Genomic DNA, 22,800 nt, shown 5'->3' on the forward strand with positions numbered 1-22,800 from the left:
GGGGAAAACAATTAGGGACTAGTCATCAACAAGATCTTTTGTTTGTTCAATGAAAGTGCCATTTAAACATTTATTGTTATGATGTTTAACTGAATCTCCAAGTATAGGATAAGTGTGTGTGTGTGTGTGTACAGAGATGTACACACACATAAACACATATGGAGAAAGAAAGATTAAAGTGGAATTGGAGTCAACATACAGGTATGCACTACTAATGTGATTTGCTTATGATGTGACTTATCAGTGAAAACTGCTTGATCAACATGACATATCCCCTTGTCTCCAATGCTGCTCCCCATCACCTGACTGTAAAAGTATGTCCTTCCTCCAACTCGGCTGCTACTCAGGGATATCAGCCATTTCCTGCAGCATAACTTTGGCCAATGCTAGAAAATCTGCAATATCTACACTGAACTAGTAGCTTCTTAAAGCTCAAGATGGCTATTCCGTCTCCTTCAGAGAATACTCACATCATGCATTAAAAGGTAAATGAGTATGTAACAGAACCACAAGTTCAGTAGAAAGCAGCCTGAATTTTCTACTGGGGTTGGAGTTGATCAAATCCCTGATCAGGGGAAAGCTGGGGAAAATAAGCTACACTATAGATTGAAATTTAGCTGCTTTTAGTATGTATGTTGAAAATAGTAATAAAAAAATACTTTAAAAAAACTATCTTGTACAATGAGCACCATTACTGAACTGGATAAGGAATGAAAAACAGATATCTGTACCCTATAATCCAACCTATATTTGTGCCGGCAAAATTCCACTGAGGTCACTGGAGATCTGCCAGAAAACTAATTTATGATTTCTTCAGCCTTAACTGAGCAAGAGATAAATTAAATGAGGCTATATTTTAAATTAATTTTTGGAGACGCACCTCATATAAGTCTGCTTTGTCATGGTTTAAAGAGATGTCAAATTAATATTTACTGGATTAGTGAAGAAATTTCAGAAATATATTACTTTTATTTTTAAAGTAAGGAGACCATCAGCACCTTTAATTTCTGCCCTTATTTTAAGGGATGGATAAAGTAGTCTTTTTGTTAGGACCAAAACCAGGGTTTCATGTACTTTTTGTGTGATTTCATACAGAGGCTTCTGCCTTATTTTTAAGACTTCTTTTATTGCAGGATTTGTGTATGGTGAGACCATATCAGAGGGCACGACTGCTTCATTTCCTTTCATTTGCACTTTGTACTTTTATAATCCACCGAAGACTAGATTCAATCCAACTCTTAAAATTAAAAAGAAAGAATAGAGCAAAAGTATCTGACAGGAGCCACAACATTATAAAACGAGCAATGATATAGAAAGAGATCTCCACACACATTTATACATCAAGAAGATCTCGGCGAATATCAAGATGGCCAATGCATCCCTGCAAGGACATTTCACTTGCATCAAATAAAACAAACTCATATGCTCGCATAGCACTTAGTACTGAAAATGCTTGTGGAGACATGAAAATATATAAGCCAGTTTAGCAGAACAAGCAAGCCAGGTAGAACGTGGCTCGTGGCTCATTTTTACTTTGGCCATTTGTAAAAAAAGAAAGAAAGAATATAACGGAGCCCATTTGCTAGAAAGGAGTCAAACCAACTGACCAATGGCAAATCTGTAAAGGAAGAAATGGTTTTAAAAGCATTTTCAAGAGCCAACCTAAGAAGAACCTGCTAGATCAGGCCTGTGGTCCATTTAGTACAGCATCTTGTTCTCTCAGTGGCGACCTAAATACCTATGAGAAGCCTGTCCCCTCTTGTGGTTTCCAGCAAGGGGTGTTCAGAAGCACACTGCTTTCAACACGGAAGGCAGAACATAGCCATCATGGCTAGTAGCTGCTGAAAGCCTTACCCTCCATGAATTTGTTTAGTCCTCTTTTAAAGCCACCTGTCACTATTCCTAGATGGACAGAGGAAGCAGTCGCCTCCAGGCAACTCAACATTGCTGCTGTTTACAGTGAGTGGCCTTCTTCACCACTGTGAACCCTGAAAAGACCTGATCCCTGTTTTCTGCCTGACCCATTTCCACTCAGCCTGGGACGGCATAGCTTCTGAAGACATAGGCTGCTCCTGCTGCTGAAGGGGCCTAGAATGCATTTCAAAGTTTAGAGAAATGTTAATATGGATGTTTTTGTTAACTTGCAAATGCGGGTGTGAAATACTGTGTTTATGGAATGTAGTTTATATATTTATGACTGTGTTTGTTTTGATTTGTTGACTGCTTTTGTGAGCTGCTTTGAAATTATTTGGAAAAGGAGCGTGCAAGTAAATGTGATGATTTATCAGTAGCAATAGAGATGACTCCTGCGGACCTTTAAATTCGAGATTTAAACCACTTCTTCCTTTACAGACTTGCCACTGAACCATTAGTTTTTCCAGCCCATCAGGGCTTCCCTCATCACCAAGAGCCATATTCTGTGTGGCCTGTATGCGAAGTCCCATACCTCCCAGAGGGGGCTATTTCTCCTGCGTTCAGCATCATGTTTCCTCTTTGTTACCCCATCGCTAAGACAAGTATAATCTCGTTTCCCATTGTGTTGCATAATGATTGCTTAAAGCAAGAAGAGTATAAGTCTGTAAATAAGCAAACTATGTATTTCAGAGGTGCAAGAAAATAGTAATAAAACAGTCACCCTTAGCTGCTACCCCTCACCTATGGAATCACTATTCCACTGTCGCTGAACAGAACTTCACACACACACACATGGTGGTAAGTTGCAATTCCTGGCTTTTGGGGAGGGAGGGGTGCTGTTAAAATTAGAATATTATTACTAGTAATATTGTCATTATTAGTTAGAATTATTTTCTACCCTTCACCAGGGCATATTACCATATTTTTTAAAAATACAACATTAAAATAAATTAAAACAAATTACAGAATACGGTAGGTACTAAAACATATATCTTGAGTGTCAAAGCCCAGGGTAAAGAGGTGAATGTGCTGAAAACTGCATAAGAAAATTGCAAGAAGCAATTGCAAGAGTCTATAAATATCAGCTTGGCTTCCTAGCCAAGCCTCTGTCCCTCTTGGTACTAACTTCATCCCCATCTTTGATAAGCAGAGGGCTTGGGGAAGAGACATGCGCAAGAATGAGCATAAGGAACCGTGGAAATGCTCACGGCTTTTCCCCTTCAGGAAGCTTTTCAGGGCATGTTTTTTTCTTCCCTGTTTCTATTCCTGTAATGGGGGTGGGGGGGGCGGGAATCCCACATCTACCTTCTGTGATCTCAAAAGCACAAAGGGTTTGAGGAAGAAGCGCCAGGAGAATGCCACCACTTTCTTTTCTTAGTCAAGCTAGTGGATGAGTGAGAGCCTTTCTGAGTGTCCTGTGGGTCTCTCTTGCCAGAGGGCAATAGGCAGTTACCCATGGAAGGGAGGTAAGAGGCTGTGGCATTGCATTAATATTACAATCATGTGCACAGTCGCACACAAGTACAGTACAGTTCTTAGCATAAGGAACAATCTTTTGGAAATTTGGATAAAGAAAAGCATTGATCTGGATCATGTACAACATCAAGCCAGGCTTGGGCATAGCAAGCCTCATGATTACATGCTCCCCTATTCTTCTCCCTCTCAGTTTTATTTATTTAGCACACAAATCCACACCTCACACTTTTTTCATTCAATTCCCAGGCCAGCTTACAAAATTTGAAAACACAACATTACAAACTAAAAACATACCCTAAACATAAAATACACCAGCCAACAGATCAAATCAAATTAAGAGGCCTGATAAAGTAAAATAAAGAAGTATTTCCCTGGCACCAAAATGGCATCAAAATATGTGCCGGGAAAATCTCCCCACTGAAAGCATTCCAGAATCTCTTTTCTCCATCTGGCCAATTAGCTACTTCAACTTCCATGCAAACCATAGTTCATTGTTAAATTAGAACTATCAGACTATGGGTTGCACTCGGCCACAGACCAGAACGGTAATGAATCTGAAATGTGATTTCCACACCTAGCTTGGATATAACGGCAGACTATGACACCAACTTGCATCAAACCATTGCACTGTATTACACCTGTACCAAGCCCATATGGGGTTCCAGATGTGCTGTCCTGCCCTGTTCCTCAGACCAAGCCTCTTGCCTGGCTTCTTCTTCCCACCTGACTGCTTCTCCCTTCAGCACCCAACTGTCACCTTCTCCCAGCATTCCAGGCCACCCTCTCTTCCCATGAGATCACTGGGAAGGGCTGTTATCTCAGTGGCAGGGCATGTTCTTTGCCTGCAAATGATATCCCCGATTCCTTGGTGGATTTGTTCTTCTTATCTTTTGCATGCATTAATATTAAGACTATATGCATGCCAATCCCTGTTCCAGAGGGAGAAAAAGCAGGTGGGCAAGGATGTATGAGGTGGCTGCTTCTTCCACGACCGACCCTCTATACTGCACAGCCCGGAAAGAGAGAGACGTTATGTTCCGTAGGTCAGGGGTGGACAGATTGTGGTATTTATTTGAGGGGTGTTTGGGGTTTATTTAAATTAGAACCACAAGGTCCAACCAAAGCTGGTAGTAAAATAATGACTGATTGGGTGAGGGCAATAATAATAATAATAATGGTGATGATGATGTAGAGTGGTTCTTGATCTAGAGACTAGACTTCTGTTGATGCAGCCTAGAATAGCATTATCTTCTTTTGCTGCAGCATCACATTGTTGACTCATATTGTGGTCTACTAAGACTCCTAGATCCTGTTAACATATACAGCTGGTGAACCAAGTGTCCCCCATCTTATATTGGTGCAGCTAGTTATTCCTACCTAAGCGTAATACTTAATAATAAATAAGTATTATTTATACCCCACCCATCTGGCTGGGTTTTCCCAGTTTGACGCTGGTTGGCTTCCAGCACATATCAAAGCATTTAATTAATTAGTGTTTGGATTTCTAATTCATTTCAATGAGTCTAGTCTGAGTAGGACTAGCATCCGAGGCAACCGTGTGTGTGTGTGTGTGTGTGTCTTTCCCAAAGGTGTCTTTCCAGGCTATAAAGCGAGGCAGGAAACAGTTAAGCGGGGAGATGTGGAAAGGTGGGAGGGGGCACAGAGAGAGAGAGGAGGAGGAGGAGGAGGAAGAAAGAGTCGCCTTGTTAGTTTGCTCGCAACTTCAAAAACACAGCCCATTACTCAAGAAATCAATCAATCAATCAAAACTTTATTAGCAAAGCCAACAGGCCACAGCTAGACAAGAATTAAAAATAAAAATAAAAATAAGAATAAAAAGAAGGAAAGAACAAGCAAAAGGGGGTCCGTCAGATGAACAAGTCTGTCACTCAGATGGTGGCCCTCAATTTCACAGCTCTCTCGATGTACCTCGCGACCTTCTCTGTTATCTGACTATCCGTATCAGATAAGAGAAAATACAGTGTAATGTCTGGTGAACGGCCAGGGTTGGAGAGAATAAGTGGAGTAATAATCTCATTCCTTAGGTCTTTGTAAATAGGGCAGGATAGAAGGACATGGGACACTGTTTCCGTGTTACCATCTCCACATGGGCAGAGTCGTTTTTCAAATGGAGTCTTTTGGTAACGACCTTCGAGTACGGCAGAAGGAAGAGCATCCCATCTAGCCAATGTAAAGGCACGTCTGTATTTTGGGATGGTTAATTTAGACAAATATGAAGCTGGGGAGTCAAAATGAGAAGGGGGAAAGTAGGTATACCATGGGCACAGTTTCTTTAAGATGGTCAGGTTGTTTTGCCGTTCAATGTCTTTCAGGCGCTGGCCAATTAGACTCTTTGCTTTAATGAGGCCCATTGCTAGTAGGGACTGTGAATGCAAACCGCATGTAAGGAGTTTTTGATGCACAGTTTTGAACCACTTGCTTTTGTGAGAGTCTTGCATTACTAGAGGCAGTAGACCAGATGGGTTTAGATTAAGACGAAGCCAGTAGTTGAATGTTCTTTGCCAAGTCTGAGTTTCTACAGATGGAAGGCAGGCCTCGAGTCGTAATGCTGCGTTTGGAACACAGGGGGGGACGCCGAATATCTGCCTTAGAAATTTAGACTGAACAGTTTCAAGACTGGAGCAGTGGTTCCCCGTCCGGATTTGTGCCCCATACAGTAACTGCGCCAAAGGTTTTGCTTGAAAAACTTCAAGGGCTGCTGGGATGTATCTGCCCCCCTTTGTGTAAAAGAAGCGGGACAGCATCTTAATACTTTGAGCTGCTTTTTCTTTGGCACATTTTTGATGGACATCCCAGGACCCGGTCGACTGGAACACGATACCCAGATATTTGAAGGCTTTAACCTGTTCAATTGTCTGGTTATCCATCCTCCAGCTGTACTGTCTGTGTTTCCTTGCAAAAACCATAATTTTGGTTTTCTGATAGTTTATTGCCAGTTGCTCTCTCCTACAGTATGCTGAAAATTCACCTATGAGCCTATTTAAGCCTATTCTTGTTCGAGATAGGAGTATCGCATCATCAGCATACAAAAGTACTGATATTGATTTGTCAGCCAGTTTGGGGGCGTGGAAGTCCGGAGATGACAAACAGTTAACCATATCATTGATGTAAAAGTTAAATAGAACTGGGGCCAGGATGCAACCTTGCTTAACCCCCTTGCTGACAGGAATTGGTCCTATAAGATGGCCATTTAACGAAGTTCTTACATGCAGCACCGTGTCTTTATATAGACAGCTGATCAGGAATAATAGTCTTTTGTCTATACTTGATGTGCTCAATTTATCCCAGAGTCTTGCACGTGGAATTGAATCGAAGGCAGCCTTTAGATCGATAAAGGCTGCATATAGCACCCCGCGGGATTTTTTGGCATATTTATCAATTAAATAGGCTAGGGTGAAGCAGTGGTCTATGGTGGATCTGCCTTGCCTGAAACCCGCTTGCTCTTCCGCTAGAATAGCTTCAGTTTCCAGCCAGCTAGTTAGCTTAATATAAAGATGTTTGGCATATAGCTTGCTGGGTATAGGCAGAAGGCTGATTGGTCTATAGCTCGCCGGGTCTGGCGTAGGTCCTTTTTTATAGATTGGAATAACTATTGCCTCAGTCCAACCATCTGGAAGTAAACCCGTTGAGTCGATCCAAGAAAATAGAGACGCCAGCAGGGGGGCCCACCAGCCAATGTTGGACTTCAGAAGTTCGGCAGGGATGTAATCAATCCCTGGGGCCTTGTTGTTCTTTAATTGTGCGATTAAGTTCTCAACTTCCTTAACAGTTACTGGTGGCCAGTGAGGTAGGTCTTCCAATTGAATACATAGTTTGTAATGTTGGGCTTCCTGGTCATAGAACAAAGATTGAAAATGGCGCAACCACTCCATTGGTTCCACTGTACAGATGGAATTAGTACGCTCCTGGTCCAGTAGACCAGATATGGTTCGCCAAAAGCAAGTGGTATCTTTCTCGTGTGATGCCTTAACCAAACTGTGCCATGCGGCTCTTTCAGCTTCCAGTTTCTTTCTCCTTAGTAATTGTTTGTAAGACCGTCTCAGATCAATATAAGCATTAAGTAGGGGGGCAGTCCCTGATTTCCTATATCTCTGGTAGGCAGTTCTCATTTGTCTCCTTGTTTGCCTGGACTCCAGGTCGAACCAGCTAGCTCCGTCCTTTGCCCTTTTTGTAGCGGCGCTATGTATCACTGTTGTTAAATGGGATTTCAGTCTTTCCAAAAGTAATTTAAAGCGTTCCATAATCACATCTACTGCATTGCCTGACACAATAGCGGAGCGAATAAGCTTTAACTCCACTGACTGAAGAAGAAGGGTTAGGTTTTCATTCAGTATTGGGGACCATTTGAGTCTTTTGGGAGCAGGTATACCCAAATTTACAGAAGGTATATATTGTGGCTCGGCAATCGAATAGTCAAAAGGCCGACCTGCAAGCTCTAAAATTAGAGGTAGATGATCACTCAGAGTATTGTGGCCCACTAAGAACTTCCTTACAAAGCTGTGAGCAAATCTTGAGATTAGAATATAGTCTATAACGCTTCCCCCAGCCTTGGAGAAATGGGTATATTCCCCGGGGCGATCCCCCTCTATGTTGCCGTTTAATATCAGCAGTTCCCTCCGTCTGGCAGCCTGCACTAAGCAGAGACCTGAAAAATTACTTCTGCTATCTTTGGACAGTCGTGTCGCACCAATATCCGTGAAACCCATGAATACCTGAGTGTCGGTGTGTAAGAGATACAGGGTGCGTGCTGGTGGGACGGCTCGGCTGGCTTTTGCCTCTCGCCTGCCTCTGCCCCCTTGCAGGCAGAAGGAAAGGAGCACCCACCGATCCCACTTCCTGCTCTCCCCTTCCCGCCCACCTCCGTTGTTGCTCGCCTGGCTCCTTCCCGTCCTCTCCCCTGCCTGCCTGCCTGCCTGCCTGCCTGCCTGCCTGCCTCCTCCAGCTGGGATGGCGGGGCAAGGGCACCTTCGCGGGGACGTGCGCGCCTCCTGGTCGCCGAAGCAACGGGCTGCTTTGGCGAGGCCAGCCCAGTCGAGCAGGAGGCGGGTCTGCTGCCCAAGCCCGGAAGCAGCGAGACGGAGAAGAAGGCGCTGCCGCGATGCAGGCTGCAGGAGAGGCGGAAGTTTTGCTGCGAGCAGCCACTCGGGAGAGGCTGGAGAAGTTCGCGCAGCTGAGAGGTGGAAGGGCTGGGTTGGGGGACTCCCTGCGCCCCGGAGGCGCTCAGGGCGCAGACCTTGGGGCCGGCTCCTCCCCTGGCGAGCAGCCTTCCCGCGAGTTACCGCGAAGGCCTCCCCTCCCGCAGTATCCCCTGCGTGCAAAGGAAGGCCTGGCCCAGCCGGGAGGGCCAGGGCTGGGCCGCTCTCTGGTCTGCGCGTGTAATGGTGCTGCAGGGCAGGTCCCAATGCGATGGAGCATGCTCGGCTGGAACCCCCTGCCTTTTCATTGCCCGCGTTGGCAGAAAATGCGCTCCGCACCCAGGTCCCCATTCTGAGGGAAGAGGGTCCGGGACAACAGAGGGAAAATGTGGTGGTGTTGTTGTTTCCACCCAGGCTAGACTGAAACTTGCGCAGGAAAATAATGTCCTGCAGCTCTTGCTTCAAAGCTGACACACCGTAGAACCTGCTCAGTCTCTCCCATTGCAGACCCTACCAGCCTGGCAAAAAGAGACCCATTGATACCGGAAGTTAGGTGATCCCGTTACAAGGAGAAACTATAAAAGTGAGAACGTGCGTGGTTTTGATATCTGCCATCTCGCTTTAAAGGCAGCCAGCTTGCTACCCATCTCTTCCACCTGACGCTCATCTGATTGAGACTGCAGTTGTTTCATTCTCCAAAACAAGGCTTCAGTTCTTAAAAAAAAAAATTAAAAAAATACCTTGCACACAAAATCCTCTTACCAAAATAGGTATTTTGAAGACTGTACATGCAGTTCAAATGTTTCTAGCGGCACAATGGAATGCATGTTTATACAGAAGTCCTAGCTCGTTCCATGAGCTTACTCCTGGGTAAATGTGCATAGGATTTCTGCCTAGTTGTGTCACTCTAGTTGCGTGCCATGCAACAAAGGAATGTGGAATGGCAGAGGTAATGCCTTCTTCCTTTCCGAGTGAGACAGAGCACAGACGATTAGTGAGAGGTACAGTGACTTGATAATTGAGGTCTCCAGGATTTTCTTTCTATTTAGCAGTGTGAGGCAGGGATGACATTGGAGTATGTTCTCATCCATGTCTTAATGGGGACATATTTTGACAATACTACAGAATCCACAAACTGTTTTATCTGAGCCACACACCATAGCTCTCTCTATTTTGATGCCTCATAAGTGAAAATGGTTTTTCTGAGTGTATTTTCCTATAACATTGTGTTGAGTAAGTGCATTAATCTGCAGAGACTATGCAGGAATGTGATGCTTTAATATTGGTAAAGCAAGCACGTCAAAGTATGGCCAGTAGTTGGAGAGAGACTAGGGAACCCATGAAAATTGTTTTGAGTTTCCGAAAGAAAGTGTGTGGTATAGGTGCAATAATTGAACTAGCTAGAAATCTCAGATAGGGATTACTAAATAGCCGTAATTTGAAGGCAAGCACCAGATTTGATGGGGTACTGTTTTCGACAGGTTGGTCATCAAAGGAATAGAAATACTTCCTTGCCAGAGAGAAGCAGTCCTGTATCTTAGCTGCCGCATGTGCTTAGTCTTTGTTTTTAATCTTCTGGCATTTACAGCACAAGGGAGGAGTCAACACTCAAACCACAAATTCTCCTTGCTTGTCCCCTGATAAATACCAAGTTGTTTTGAAAACAAAAAACAAAACAAAAATAGTTAGCTAGGAGAGGACAAACTAGCTCTTTCCCTCAGGCAAGGAGCTATACCTAGTCCTTTGAGTCACCAGGGCTCTTTCTTATTCTTGGGAAGACCAGGGAAGACAAAGGATGAAGTGTGTCAGAATTTTAAGTGACTCTAGGTTTCCTTACCTTTGGGAATAGTTGTGGAAGAGAGCCCTTTAGGTTATTAAGCAAACATAAAATTGAGCCTGGTGTTTAGGATTCCTTCTTTTCTCTTATATCAATGGGGTTAGGCAACTGCCCCCATTCCCCTTCTTCAAATTTCTCTTCACAAATCCCTGATATGTTATTGTTTTCCAAAACGAATTAGTGAATGGTTGATTTTAATCACTCACATTTTATTTGCAGAACGAACTTCAGCAGTTGTAGTTATCAGATCTGTGTAGACATTTAAAAATAAAAATAAAATATTTTTCCTCCCTGCCACACCCAGTTTAATGCAAAAAGTAATAACTACTCCGACTAAACCACATACTGTACTTTCACAGAGCCAGGAGCATTGTAACAAAATAATAATAATAATAAATTTTATTTATATCCCGCCCTCCCCAGCCGAAGCCGGGCTCAGGGCGGCTAACAACACTAAAACAGTGCAACATTATAAAAACATTATAAAAATTAATTAAAATAAAAATTGATGGCAACCATAAACTAAAGTTTTGTAAAGATTGCCAAAGGAGGGAGTCAGGCTGCGCCCTGACCAAAGGCCTGGTGGAACAGCTCTGTCTTGCAGGCCCTGCGGAAAGATGTCAAGTCCTGCAGGGCCCTTGTCTCTTGTGACAGAGCGTTCCACCAGGTTGGAGCCGCAGCCGAAAAAGCCCTGGCTCTAGTTGAGGCCAGCCTAACCTCTCTGTGGCCTGGGACCTTCAAGATGTTTTTATTTGAAGACCGTAAGTTCCTCTGTGGGGCATACCAGGAGAGGCGGTCCCGTAGGTACGAGGGTCTTAGGCTGTATAGGGCTTTGAAGTTTAAAACCTTACCTTAAACCTGATCCTGTACTCCACCAGGAGCCAGTGCAGCTGGTATAGCACCGGATGAATGTGATCTCGCAGCGAAGACCCCGTAAGGAGTCTCGCTGCGGCATTCTGCACCCGCTGGAGTTTCTGGGTCAGTCTCAAGGGCATCCCCACGTAGAGCGAGTTACAATAATCCAGTCTGGAGGTGACCGTCGTGTGGATCACAGTGGCTAGGTCAGGGCGAGAGAGGTAAGGAGCCAATTGCTTAGCTTGGCGGAGATGAAAAAATGCCGCCTTTGTTATAGCTGCAATCTGCGCCTCCATGGAGAGGGAGGTATCGAAGATTACACCCAAACTCTTAATGGATGGTGCTGGCACTAATTGCACCCCCACAAGAGATGGGAGTTGCCCCCTCAATCCCATATCGTCCCGTCCCAGCCAGAGGACCTCTGTCTTCGAAGGATTTAACTTCAACCGGCTCCCACGTAACCATCCAGCCACAGCTTCCAAGCATCTGATCAGTGTGTCTGGGGCCGAGTCAGGATGGCCATCCATCAACAGATAGAGTTGGGTGTCATCAGCATACTGATGACAGCCCAGCCCAAAACTCCGGACAAGCTGGGCGAGGGGGCGCATAAAGATGTTAAAAAGCATCGGGGAGAGTATCGCACCCTGGGGCACTCCACACACCAAGGAGTGGCGGGATGACAATTCCCCCCCCAAGCGCCACCCTCTGTCCCCGACCAGAGAGAAACTAGCGCAGCCATTGAAGGACTGTGCCCTGGATCCCCACGTTGGCAAGGCGGTTGTCCAGGAGTTCGTGATCGACCATGTCGAAGGCTGCTGACAGGTCTAGAAGAATCAGCAGCCCCGACCCACCTTGATCCAGCTGCCTGCGGAGATCATCTGTTAGGGCGACCAGAGCCGTCTCGGTCCCATGACCAGCGCGGAAGCCGGACTGGAATGGATCCAGAGCCGATGTTTCATCCAGAAACCTACCAAGCTGTTCAGCAACTGCTCTCTCAATCACCTTACCCAGGAATGGAAGATTCGAAACTGGGCGGTAATTGGATAGATCTAAGGGATCTAATGATGTTTTCTTTAAAAGCGGGCGCACCACTGCCTCCTTCAGTTCCCCTGGGAATGTCCCGGTGCCAAGGGACAAATTGATGATATCCCCCAGGGGGGCCCGCACCTCGTCTGGACACGCTCTAATCAGCCAGGACGGGCACGGGTCGAGAGGACAAGTGGTGGGCTTTCCAGCTCGGAGGAGTCTGTCCACATCGGCTGGGGATATCCGGTCAAAGTGGTCCAATACTGGACCCAAGGACAGTCGAGGGGCCTCCAGTTCCTTTATTGTATCCAAATTGTCAGGGAGGTCATGGCGGAGCAACAGGACCTTCTCCGCAAAAAAGCTCGCAAATGCCTCACAGCTGTGTGTCAAATTGTTATTTAAATTTGGCTGTCCTTCGAGGGATGTTAAAGACCGAATTATACTAAATAATTGCGCCGGGCGAGAGCTAGCGGATGCAATTGAGGCCGAGAAGTAGGACTTCTTAGCGGCCTTCACTGCCATCTCGTAGGTTTTCATAAAAACCCTATAAGATGTTCTTGAAGCTCCGTCACGGGCACCCCGCCATACTCGCTCTAGCCGTCTGAGGTCCCGCTTCATTTTCCGGAGCTCCTCGGTAAACCAGGGAGTCCAGTTTCTGTGGGGTCGCAGAGGGCGCTTTGGTGCGATCTCATTGATGGCTGCCAGGAGCTGGGTATTCCAGCCCTCAACAAGCTCAGTCAATGAGTCGCCAGGGGGAGAAAGGTCCCGCAAGGCTTGACGGAATCTATCAGGGTCCATCAGCCTCTGTGGGTGAGCCCAAATCGGCTCGCCACCTAAGCAGGGTGGGGGTGGAACGTCAATCCTGGCTTTCAGAGCGTAGTGATCAGACCATGGCACCTTCATCGAAGGAAACATGATCACATCTATACCGACGCCAAAGATCAAATCCAGCGTGTGGTCTGCTTGATGTGTGGGGCCCGAAACAAACTGGGAGAGCCCTAGTGTCGCCATGGAAGACACCAGGTCCAGAGCCTGTGAGGAGGGAGTGGCATCAGCATGGATGTTGAAGTCCCCCAATACCAATAGGTTAGGGAACTCCAAGGCCCAGCCGGCCACCGCCTCCAGCAGGCCTGACAGAAATCTCGCAGGGGGGCGGTTTTGTTGCCTATAGACCTGGCATTGCACAACACCAGTGACGGAGGTGAGTAATCCTTGCTCACCCTACCCTCGTCTCTCGGGATGGGGCGCAGATTGGAAGGGGTACAAGCATATCCGTATCTCGATCCCCTTCGCCTATGACATCTGCCCCCACCGCCATACCTCCCTCGCCCCTCCACAGTAGGAATCCCAAGCCTCATACTTGCCTCCATTTACAGAATATAAAAGCAAACAAACAAAAACAATTACATGAAAACAAAACCAATCCCCACCCCACTCAACAACCATCCCACCCCAACCCAAAATAAAACAAAACAAAATAAAAATACATGCATAAAAACCACCGTTTATGGTGGTACAACAAAGTAAAAAGTAAAAACACTTTTAAAACACTTTAAAATATATAAAAACATTTTAAACATTTGCTGCTGCAGCACCAGTGTCCTTAAAGTTGTGGCGGTGGTGAGTGTGGGCCCTGCCCTGGTGGAGAATGGGCTTGCAGGGGGAAGAGCCCTCCCCACAAACTCACGGCAGAGCGGCAGCAGCAATGTCCTGAGGCCTCCTTGGAGCCTTATATGCTGAGGTGGAGTATGGGGCCCGCCCCCAGGCCCAAGGTGGAGAATGGGCTTGCAGGGGGAGTGGTCCTCCCCACAAACTCACGGCAAAGCGGCAGCTTGTGCTGGGCATTGTAATATCACCTGATTCTGTATGCAGAGCTACTGACTTGTAGTACCAAAAAGCATAGATCATAGAATTGCAGAGTTGGAAGGGACCCTGAGGATCATCTAGTCCAACCCCCTGCAATACCGGAATATGTAAGCATCCCATATGGGGATTGAACCTGCAGTCTCAGCACCACACTCTAACCAACTGAGCTATCCAGATTACAGATGAAGCTATGTTGGTTCATAAACCTTCAAAATCCACAGTCAGATAATGCCCCCCGCTCCCACTGGTTCTGGGGCTCTTCCAATTCCTCTGAGCCAATTTCTGTGGGTGGTGTTAGGAGAAGAGGCGGGAAAGCCCATTGCACAAGAAGAAACCCTTGGGTAACTGCTTCCCAATAGCTTTCTTAGGACCTGGAGCGAGTCTCAAGAGCCAGGTAAAGAAGCCTGAGGGGAACACATTTGTGTGCGCACCCGGCAGGTGTGAGATTCTCCATCCCTGGTTTAGCTAGAAAGGTAAGGAGTGGGAGCCAAGCCTCAGAGTCTATTAGGGAGAGGATCGTTTTAAAGCGCTTCAGCGCTCTTGGCAATTGTAGCTCCTGTAATAAAATGTTCTTATCTTCAAACAGGTAAAACGGTCCAGTCTGGAACATTTTGGGATATTGTTGTAATAACAGCAGTTGACAAGAAACAAGAAATAGCTTACCAGCAACAATTATCCCAAAAGCTGAAAAGAAAGGAACTCCCGCTCGGTGTTCATTACCATGTTTTCGTGGATCCTCCTGGACCAAAAATTGGTGGGTTCTGATCGCATTTCCTGGGAATGTGACAACATGACAGATAAGTTCTTTGTAGCAAAGTTAAAAGCATAACCCTAGCTCAAATAAGCACTATCATTTTCTTCCATTAAAACTCATAGGACATAACCTTGCTTAAGTTTAATAACAATAATTTGATCTTGTACCTTGCCCCCACTGCCATAAGAGCCCAGCATGGCTCAACAGTATATTTTGCTTAACTTTGGCAGGCTCGTGCCTCAAGTTTGGAAGGCTAACTTTCCAGTCATCTGGTGAGCAGAAACCGAGCCAGTTTGTGGTTTAAATATTCAGCATAATTTGATTAATTTTCAGACAGATAAAAAGGTTCTCCTTCGGGTGCATATTATGACAGCTGTATCTCTTTCACTGAAAGATTTCCAGAATGCCATTAGAAGCTGAATTATATTAATTAAACCTCCAAAAATATGTTCAAATACTATTATTAAGCTTCTTTTGATTCAAGTGTGCAACTCCCATCTGTATTAATGAGACGGATGTTCTTTTGGACGACATGACAGTTGAATAGATTCATTAAGGTCTATCCTAGTTTAGGTATTATCATCTGTGCGTTCTCATCATGTATTATGGTGTATAAGACGCCAAGGCTATTTCTACGGGTAGAAACTGGACAAAGGGTTGGAGTACTTAGCTAGCAACCCAGCTAGCAATCAGTGTTGCATTTAATTCCACCTTATGAAATAAGAACCCACATCTATCTTACTCTGGGCCAGAGGCACTATGGTTCTCAATACCTGTTGCTAGGAACTTAAGGAGGAGACAGTGCTCTTGTGGTAAAATCCTGCTTGCAGGCTTCTCATAGGCATTTCTTTGGCCACCGCGAGAACAAGGTGCTGGACTAAATATTCTATTGGCAGCAGGCTTTTCTCCTGTATTAGCAAAAGTGTCCTATATATGCTTTATACTGTTCAACCAAGTCTGATTTTAGAGTTAACAGAGAGGTCACAGTCCACTGAGTCACTTTGCAGCCAACCAAGGTTTCACTATGGCTAACTCTAGAAGGGTAAAGAGCTCAGGCTTGCTGGGAGTCCAGATTTTAGTCATAATAAAAGTTGTGTCTGTTTGAGAAGTATGTTAATGGTCATTTTAGTCTTGGATAAATATTACTGCATCAGGTGTACCTTCAGACTGATTATGAAACCGATCTGTGGAGTTAAATATTCTATCCAGTCAGTCATCAACTTTTTTGTCCTATTCATTGGGCTTGACAACTTTGAGGTAAATTTTCAATATAAAATTTTCATTACCCAAGTCACTATAAAGTAAAAAAAAAAAATCAACATAAATGTGTTGCATTTATGTCAGTGAGCTAGAAATAAAAATAGACTAATTGTGTATTAGCGAAAGCAGTCTTGAAGCAGAAACCTGTTGTTTGCTTCTTTATATGTAAATATATTTATTTTATCACATTTATTGTATCCCACTCTTTCTTCAAATTGCTCAGGACAGTTCATGGGAACTCTTATTCTGTCTTTACTGTAACTCTGTGAGGTAAGTTAGACAGAGTGATGGTGAACTGGTCCAACATCACCCAGTGAGCTTTAAGGGGATTTGAACTGACTGACATAAATTTCAAAAGAAAGATATTTCTCTCCATCCTATTATGTGAGCCCAGTTAAGTGATCTCATACTAGAAGTGAGCGAACTGAATACTCAAGGCATATTGATTGCCTCTTCTTGTTATTTCTAAATTGAAGTATGTGTTGAAATGTTTTGTAGGAAACGGTGGATCAACGCTTCATGTCCTTCAGTGCTTAGAAGAACGTTATGGTGATAAATGGGATTCTTTTACCGTCATATTAATTCATTCTGGTAATCTGTTCCTTTAAATTACACTTCTCTTGCATTATGTAGGGTGTTTTTCTTCCTTGAAGAAAAGATAGCAGTGAAGATGAATAGGGGTTTTCCCCACTACAAAATTAAACTCAAATTGGATTGGCTTATTTAGGTCAAATCATCTGAATCATCATCTGCTGCAAATACCTTATGCAGGAGAAGAGAAGGAATATATAACAGCCAGTGCCAGCATCCAATAAAATCTCACTCCCCTATCACTCCCCTAAAGTTGAAGAGGGCAGGGTGTAACTTCCTTATGGTACATAGCACTGGATTCAGAAATCTGGTGCAATCCTGTGTGTGGTGAGTTTTCAGTGCACCAGAAAGTAATAACCACATTACTAGACTGTCCATTAACATGTTATGGGTTGTATGCTTAATAGTATATACTTGGTTATGGGATTATCTTCTATCTGGGCATACAGATAAACATGCATGTTGACAATTACTTTCTCAATATACAGTTAGTTTGGATGTCATACTATAACTTGTTTTCAACCATGGGTTGATTGTGAATGTGCCTCCTGCCCTCCATGCAGCTTCGCCACCTCAATGGATGTAGCACACAGCACAAACACGCCGCGGTATGGCTTGTGTTGTGTGAACCCAAATGGTGGTTTTTGTTTTAGTTTATAGCCAACAAATCAGAATTAAGTCGATGTTTGTGGAAGTCCTTATTTTAAAAGTGGCAAGCTTTAAAGTTCTTCAGAATTCTTCATCAGGCAAAATGTTATGCAAAAAGTAGTTTGGAGGTAGTGTACGGAAATTAGGCTGAATGTTGTAGTTGTTAGGTCAGCTTGAAGACCCTGTCCCAAGATGGATGCAGGCTAAAGAAGGCCCTCCTAATTGCTATAGATACCAGGTTACACATATAAGAGTCTGCTATAAAGAAGCAATGGCTACTCCCCATTTTTGAGAAAAGAAAAGTCTAGTTCAGGCTTCCTCAACCTCAGCCCTCCAGATGTTTTGAGACTACAATTACCATCATCCCTGACCACTTTGTCCTGCTAGCTAGGGATCATGGGAGTTGTAGGCCAAAAACATCTGGAGGGCCGAGGTTAAGGAAGCCTGATCTAGTTCATACATCACATCTAAGATTGGGGAGCCAGTTGCTTTCATACAGTATAAGGTGAATGTGTCAGTCATAATTTAAATAGCAATTTCAGCTTTCATTTCCCTGTTTAATAAAACATGTTTTGTAAATGTTGTAACCTGGTCTGAGCCCTTGGGGGAATATAAAATTATATATCTAAATAAATAAATTCCCCCTGCATTGCATGGCTTTCTGCTTCAGATTTAATGAATTCTGTAATGGTTGTTCTTAACAAGTGATGGTGTTTTTGTTGTGGAGGTGGGTATGATTAACAAAATCAGTCCTCCTGGCAAACTGGGAATATCCCTTCACTCACACAGTTTAGTACATTCTGCAAGAAGAGGCAGTTGATCCCTCTTAACTGACATTCTTAACTGAACATAACGGAACACCCACTGAAGGGAGGGGCTGATTCCAGAGCAAAACACACAAGCCCTGCCCACCAGATACCCAGCACTCTACTATTCAAATTAGGCCCCAGTGTTTTTCTTAAAAGTTTTCACAGGACTACACCATCAATCACACACACAAAAATGGTTAGGTGGAATGTTATATAACTTATGAAATCCTTTAAATTCTGTGTATCTGCATGAACACCTGTGTGCATATTGTAAAAGTTACTTTTATTTATTTATTTTTTAAGGTGGCTACAGTCAACGTTTACCAAATGCGAGTGCTCTGGGGAAAATCTTCACAGCTTTGCCTTTTGGGGACCCGGTTTATCAAATGCTGGATTTAAAATTGGCTATGTACATTGATTTCCCCCTCCATATGAATCCAGGCATCCTGATTACTTGTGCTGACGATATTGAACTTTATAGTACTGGAGCAACAGAATTCATAAGGTTTGATCAGCCCGGGTTTACTGCATTAGCCCATCCTTCCAGTTTGACCATTGGTACGACTCACGGTGTGTTTGTGTTGGAGCCAGCATCACTTTTGACAGAAAAGGGACAGCTCGAATACAGATCTTGCCACTGTTTCCTGCATAAGCCTAGCATTGCAAGGATGCGTCAGTCTGGAGCAGTGTGTGAAAGAGGTCATTGTCCAGCATCTTCTCCTGGAGGACAGGGAAACTCCAATGTCATTTCTGAGTGCGTGTACACAGATAGCTTATTTTACATTGATCACACCACTGCAAAACTACTTCTGGCCTTTTATAAACAGATGGGCGTGTTGTGCTGTGAAATAGATGCCTATGGCGACTTTCTCCAGGCATTAGGGCCCGGAGCAACACCAAATTATGCAAGAAACATGGAAAACGTCACAAAAGAAGAGTCGGGCCTAGTGGAAATAAGGGAGAAAATATTTGAACTTCTAAAAGGATTGCCACTCAATGTTGTACTCTTAAATAACTCCAAATTCTATCACATTGGGACGACTTGCGAATATTTGTTTCATTTCACGTCTGATAGGAAGTTGAAATCAGAAATGGGGTTGATGCCAAATGTTTTTAGCATCTGTCCAGACAGCGTGGAGGACACTGGGAAATCGGCATGTATCATTCACAGTATACTCGGTCCAAGGTGTTCTGTTTCACCTGGCTCAGTAGTTGAATATTCTTGGCTGGGACCAGAGGTTTCAGTGGGAACAAACAGCATCATCAGCGGCTGTTATATTGACACAAAAGCAGACATACCTCCAAACAGTTTCATAGCTACACTAAGCGTGAGGATTGATGGAGAAGTAATGTATGTGAGCATGGTGTTTGGTACAGAAGACAACTTGAAAAAGAAAGTGACAGATTTGGCAGATACTCACTTAATCAATTTTTTGGGAATCAGCCTTGAACAGTGCTTAGAGCTCTGGGGCCTGAGAATTTCGGACGAGCTCTTTTCTGGTGATGAGACCTGTCGAGGGTTATGGACAGCTCGGCTTTTCCCTATTTGCTCCACTTTAAGTGATTCACTGAGAGTGTCTTTAGGGATTTTAAACTCTGCGCAGAACACGTTGCCTTTTAAATTGAATGGTTTTAAGCTCTTGTCTGTTGAGGAAATGCTTTGCCATAAAGATGTAGAAGACATGTTGAGGTTCAGGCATCAGCTCTATGAAGAAATCAGTCTGCAGAAACTGAAAAGGGAATCTGATTTGTGAAAAGTGTATGGAAGTGTTAACATTTCCCCCCGTTCTTTAATTTGAAGAGGATTGATTGCTTTCAAGCTTGCAGAAACCCAGAAGCAAGCAGCACACACATTTTTCCTCCGTCTGTCTTTCATTGAAGTAGAAATAATGAAACTGCATTAACAGTGTTATTGTAGCATAACATTAATAATGCAAAAAATGCAGATAAACTATTCTTTTGATGAAAAAATTAATGAAATATTTCACATCTATGAAAACACAAAGAGGCAAATAGCTGTCCATTATTATTATTATGTTTTTGGTTTTTATTAATTCAAGTGGGGAACAGAACTTATTAATTAGAAGTTTTAAGTGGTTTTCAATCAAACTTTTTCAAAGAAGCAACACTTTACCTTTTCTCGGGCTGGTTTGTTTTAAGTGGAGAAAACAATTGTGCATTTGATCATGTCTGTATAATCTTCATCCCTTTTGCTTGCATTTAGTTTTGATTCAGATTTGCCGTGGCCAATGACTAGCACAATAAAGTTATTTGGATGGGATTGGAGAATCTTCATTGAGCAAACACTGAGACATCAGAATGACAGCTGGTGTGCAAGTTCACAGTACCATTCCACATTTTGTGTGCGAACTCTTAACACTACCATCCCTATTTTTCAAATATATGTGGCTGTGGCTTCATTATTATCTTTTAGGCACAAGCTGTGCATTACAGTCCTAAGCAAGTTTACTTAGAAGTAAGCTCCACTGAGTTCTGTAGGATCCAGTGTTCAGGATTATAGACTGATCCACTAAAGTATTTGGCTTCAATTAAGGTTGGCTTTTAATATATTGTTATGTTTATATGCTGCCTTTTTATTTCTGTCTTTTATGTTCTTGGTTAGTTTTTTTGTTCTGTTATGATTTTAAAACATCTTTGTAAACTGCCTTGTACTTCTATCTGATGCAAAAGAAGGATATGAATAAAACAAAAAATGAAATTGCTCCATAACCAAAGGAAAGTTACTGTATTTTTTGCTCTATAAGACTCACTTTTTCCCTCCTGAAAAGTAAGGGGAAATGTGTGTGCGTCTTATGGAGCGAATGCAGGCTGCACAGCTATCATAGAAGCCAGAACAGCAAGAGGGATCGCTGCGCAGCGATCGCTCTTGCTGTTCTGCCTTCTGAGATTCAGAATATCTTTTTTCTTGTTTTCCTCCTCCAAAAACTAGGTGCATCTTGTGGTCTGGTACGTCTTATAGAGCAAAAAATACGGTATGTGGGATTTGGTGTGGTTTTGTCTGTGCAGCTTTCTTCTATTGAACTTTCCTACAAGTGAATTCTGAAAAAAAGTGCAGTCACAAAGGCTAAGCAGCAACTTGTTACATTGTGACCTTAGCCAACTAGTAGATTATTTACATACTCAAAATACTACAGGTGAGTATTCTCGGGTTGCAATCAAACATCTTTACATAGAAGTAAATCCTGGATTTTATATCCAGGTGACTGAGTTTAGAATGGGATGCTTTGTGTACAGATTTTGGGAACCACTGGCTTAGTTAATTGTCTGCAACCATTTTTAAGGAAACTGTTGCCAGTACTTCTGCCTTTTCACTCTCATTCAGCTGCCTGAATGTAGTCCCCTGTGAATAATCAGGGATGTTGCCAATCAGCTGTTGAGGGAAAGGCTAAATCCAGCCTCCTTCTGGAAAAGCCAGTTGGCACTATTTGCCAGTTTTCTGGCTGGAGTTTTGCACAGCCAGTCCATACAACTAGATTAGGCTTAGAATCACACATGCAGCACCTGTCTGCATATGCAGTTCCTCATCAGGTACATATGCTTCCTAGCTAGATGGGGGTCATTTGCTTCTAAGACTTTCCTTTTGGCTACTTTTACAGGCTAAAAGAGAAGCAATTTAGTTATAGATGCACACATATGCTTTACCTTGGTAGATCTAACAATGAGACTCATAAACCAAATCCCTTTTCCATTATTATAAAATTTCTGTTTCTTGTAATCATCCAAAGCTTTTTTCATTCCAGCCGTCTTTCATGCAAATACTCATTCAACAGCTTTAACTACAAGATTGACACATGCTTTATAGAACCGGAATATTAAATACAGCATTTGGATTCAAGGAATTCAAACTATTTCATCCTTTTTGTATTACTGTATCAGGAAAATAAGTGTTTACTATGCATAACAAGTAAATGTCTGATAGAAATAGTAGACGTACGAAACGCATGCAATTCAAGTAAAAAATTTAATGTAACCTTTTCATATACAGTTTTTGCAAGTACTATACCCCGATCTCCGCCCTACACCTTTCAGTTTTGGAATTAATTGCATCAGAAAGCAATTTTTGCATCCTTCCAGGTATTGTGTGGGGCAGTGGGAGAGGGAAAGAGAGATCATTTCTTTCTGCTGGACCTTCAAAGCTTTTCATCTGCATGACTCCGTTTGATTTGTGGAAAGCTGCAAACATGTGAATGTTGGAATAGGAATAGGCTGGCTCAGGTACTGGAAAACTGTAGGTCGTATGAGCTTGTGTCCAGAATAATCTGGGGCCATTTTTGTGTAATTTGCAATATTTCATATCCACTCTAGATTAACTCCATCCTGTCAGGAGCGCCCCTTTCCTGCTGGCTAACTGATTGGTACCAACACAAAAACACTTCATCCAGCTCAAGTGCACTATGAAGCAAAATAGCAGTGTGAGTGGTATACAGTGGTACCTCGGGTTAAGAACTTAATTCGTTCTGGAGGTCTGTTCTTAACCTGAAACTGTTCTTAACCTGAAGCACCCACTTTAGCTAATGGGGCCTCCCACTGCCGCTGCACAATTTCTGTTCTCATCCTGAAGCAAAGTTCTTAACCCGAGGTACTATT

The 22,800-nt window shown here is 43.5% G+C and overlaps 2 protein-coding genes across 13 annotated transcripts in view; one reads left to right on the top strand and one right to left on the bottom strand.

Annotated features, from left to right (window-relative positions):
- Positions 1–14,902, bottom strand: part of LRRIQ3 (leucine rich repeats and IQ motif containing 3) — a 60,553-nt gene extending 45,651 nt beyond the window's left edge. For 2 of the 11 annotated variants that reach the window (XR_013840378.1, XM_079982487.1), the window contains exon 1: positions 3,965–4,086. The gene's annotated coding sequence lies outside the window, so the exon portion shown is untranslated. Of the gene's footprint in view, positions 1–998; positions 1,135–1,331; positions 1,382–2,655; positions 2,679–3,964; positions 4,134–8,123; positions 8,159–14,793 lie in introns of those variants that run through there. The other 9 variants (XM_079982489.1, XM_079982485.1, XM_079982488.1 and 6 more) reach the window with 9 other exon arrangements.
- On the top strand, positions 4,200–20,936 carry FPGT (fucose-1-phosphate guanylyltransferase). Of its 2 annotated transcripts, none has more exons than XM_079982494.1 (4): positions 4,200–4,343; positions 14,717–14,884; positions 16,643–16,735; positions 18,496–20,936. In XM_079982494.1, the coding sequence occupies exons 1-4, from the start codon at positions 4,310–4,312 to the stop codon at positions 19,944–19,946; spliced, it is 1,746 nt and encodes a 581-aa protein (XP_079838620.1). In that variant the 5' UTR covers positions 4,200–4,309; the 3' UTR covers positions 19,947–20,936. The 2 variants fall into 2 exon arrangements, with proteins under 2 accessions (XP_079838620.1, XP_079838619.1); XM_079982493.1 differs by lacking the exon at positions 4,200–4,343 and adding an exon at positions 8,382–8,588.
- Positions 20,937–22,800: the final 1,864 nt, after the last annotated feature.

The sequence above is a fragment of the Podarcis cretensis genome (assembly GCF_951804945.1).
Source record: "Podarcis cretensis genome assembly, chromosome: 6".
Taxonomy (NCBI): Eukaryota; Metazoa; Chordata; class Lepidosauria; order Squamata; family Lacertidae; genus Podarcis; species Podarcis cretensis.

Coding starts and splice junctions, on each gene's coding strand:
- FPGT (XM_079982493.1), top strand. CDS start 8,510: ATGCAGGCTGCAGGAGAGGCGGAAGTTTTGCTGCGAGCAGCCACTCGG. Junction 14,885..16,642: donor TCCTCCTGGACCAAAAATTG/GTGGGTTCTGAT, acceptor AATGTTTTGTAG/GAAACGGTGGATCAACGCTT. Junction 16,736..18,495: donor CGTCATATTAATTCATTCTG/GTAATCTGTTCC, acceptor TTATTTTTTAAG/GTGGCTACAGTCAACGTTTA.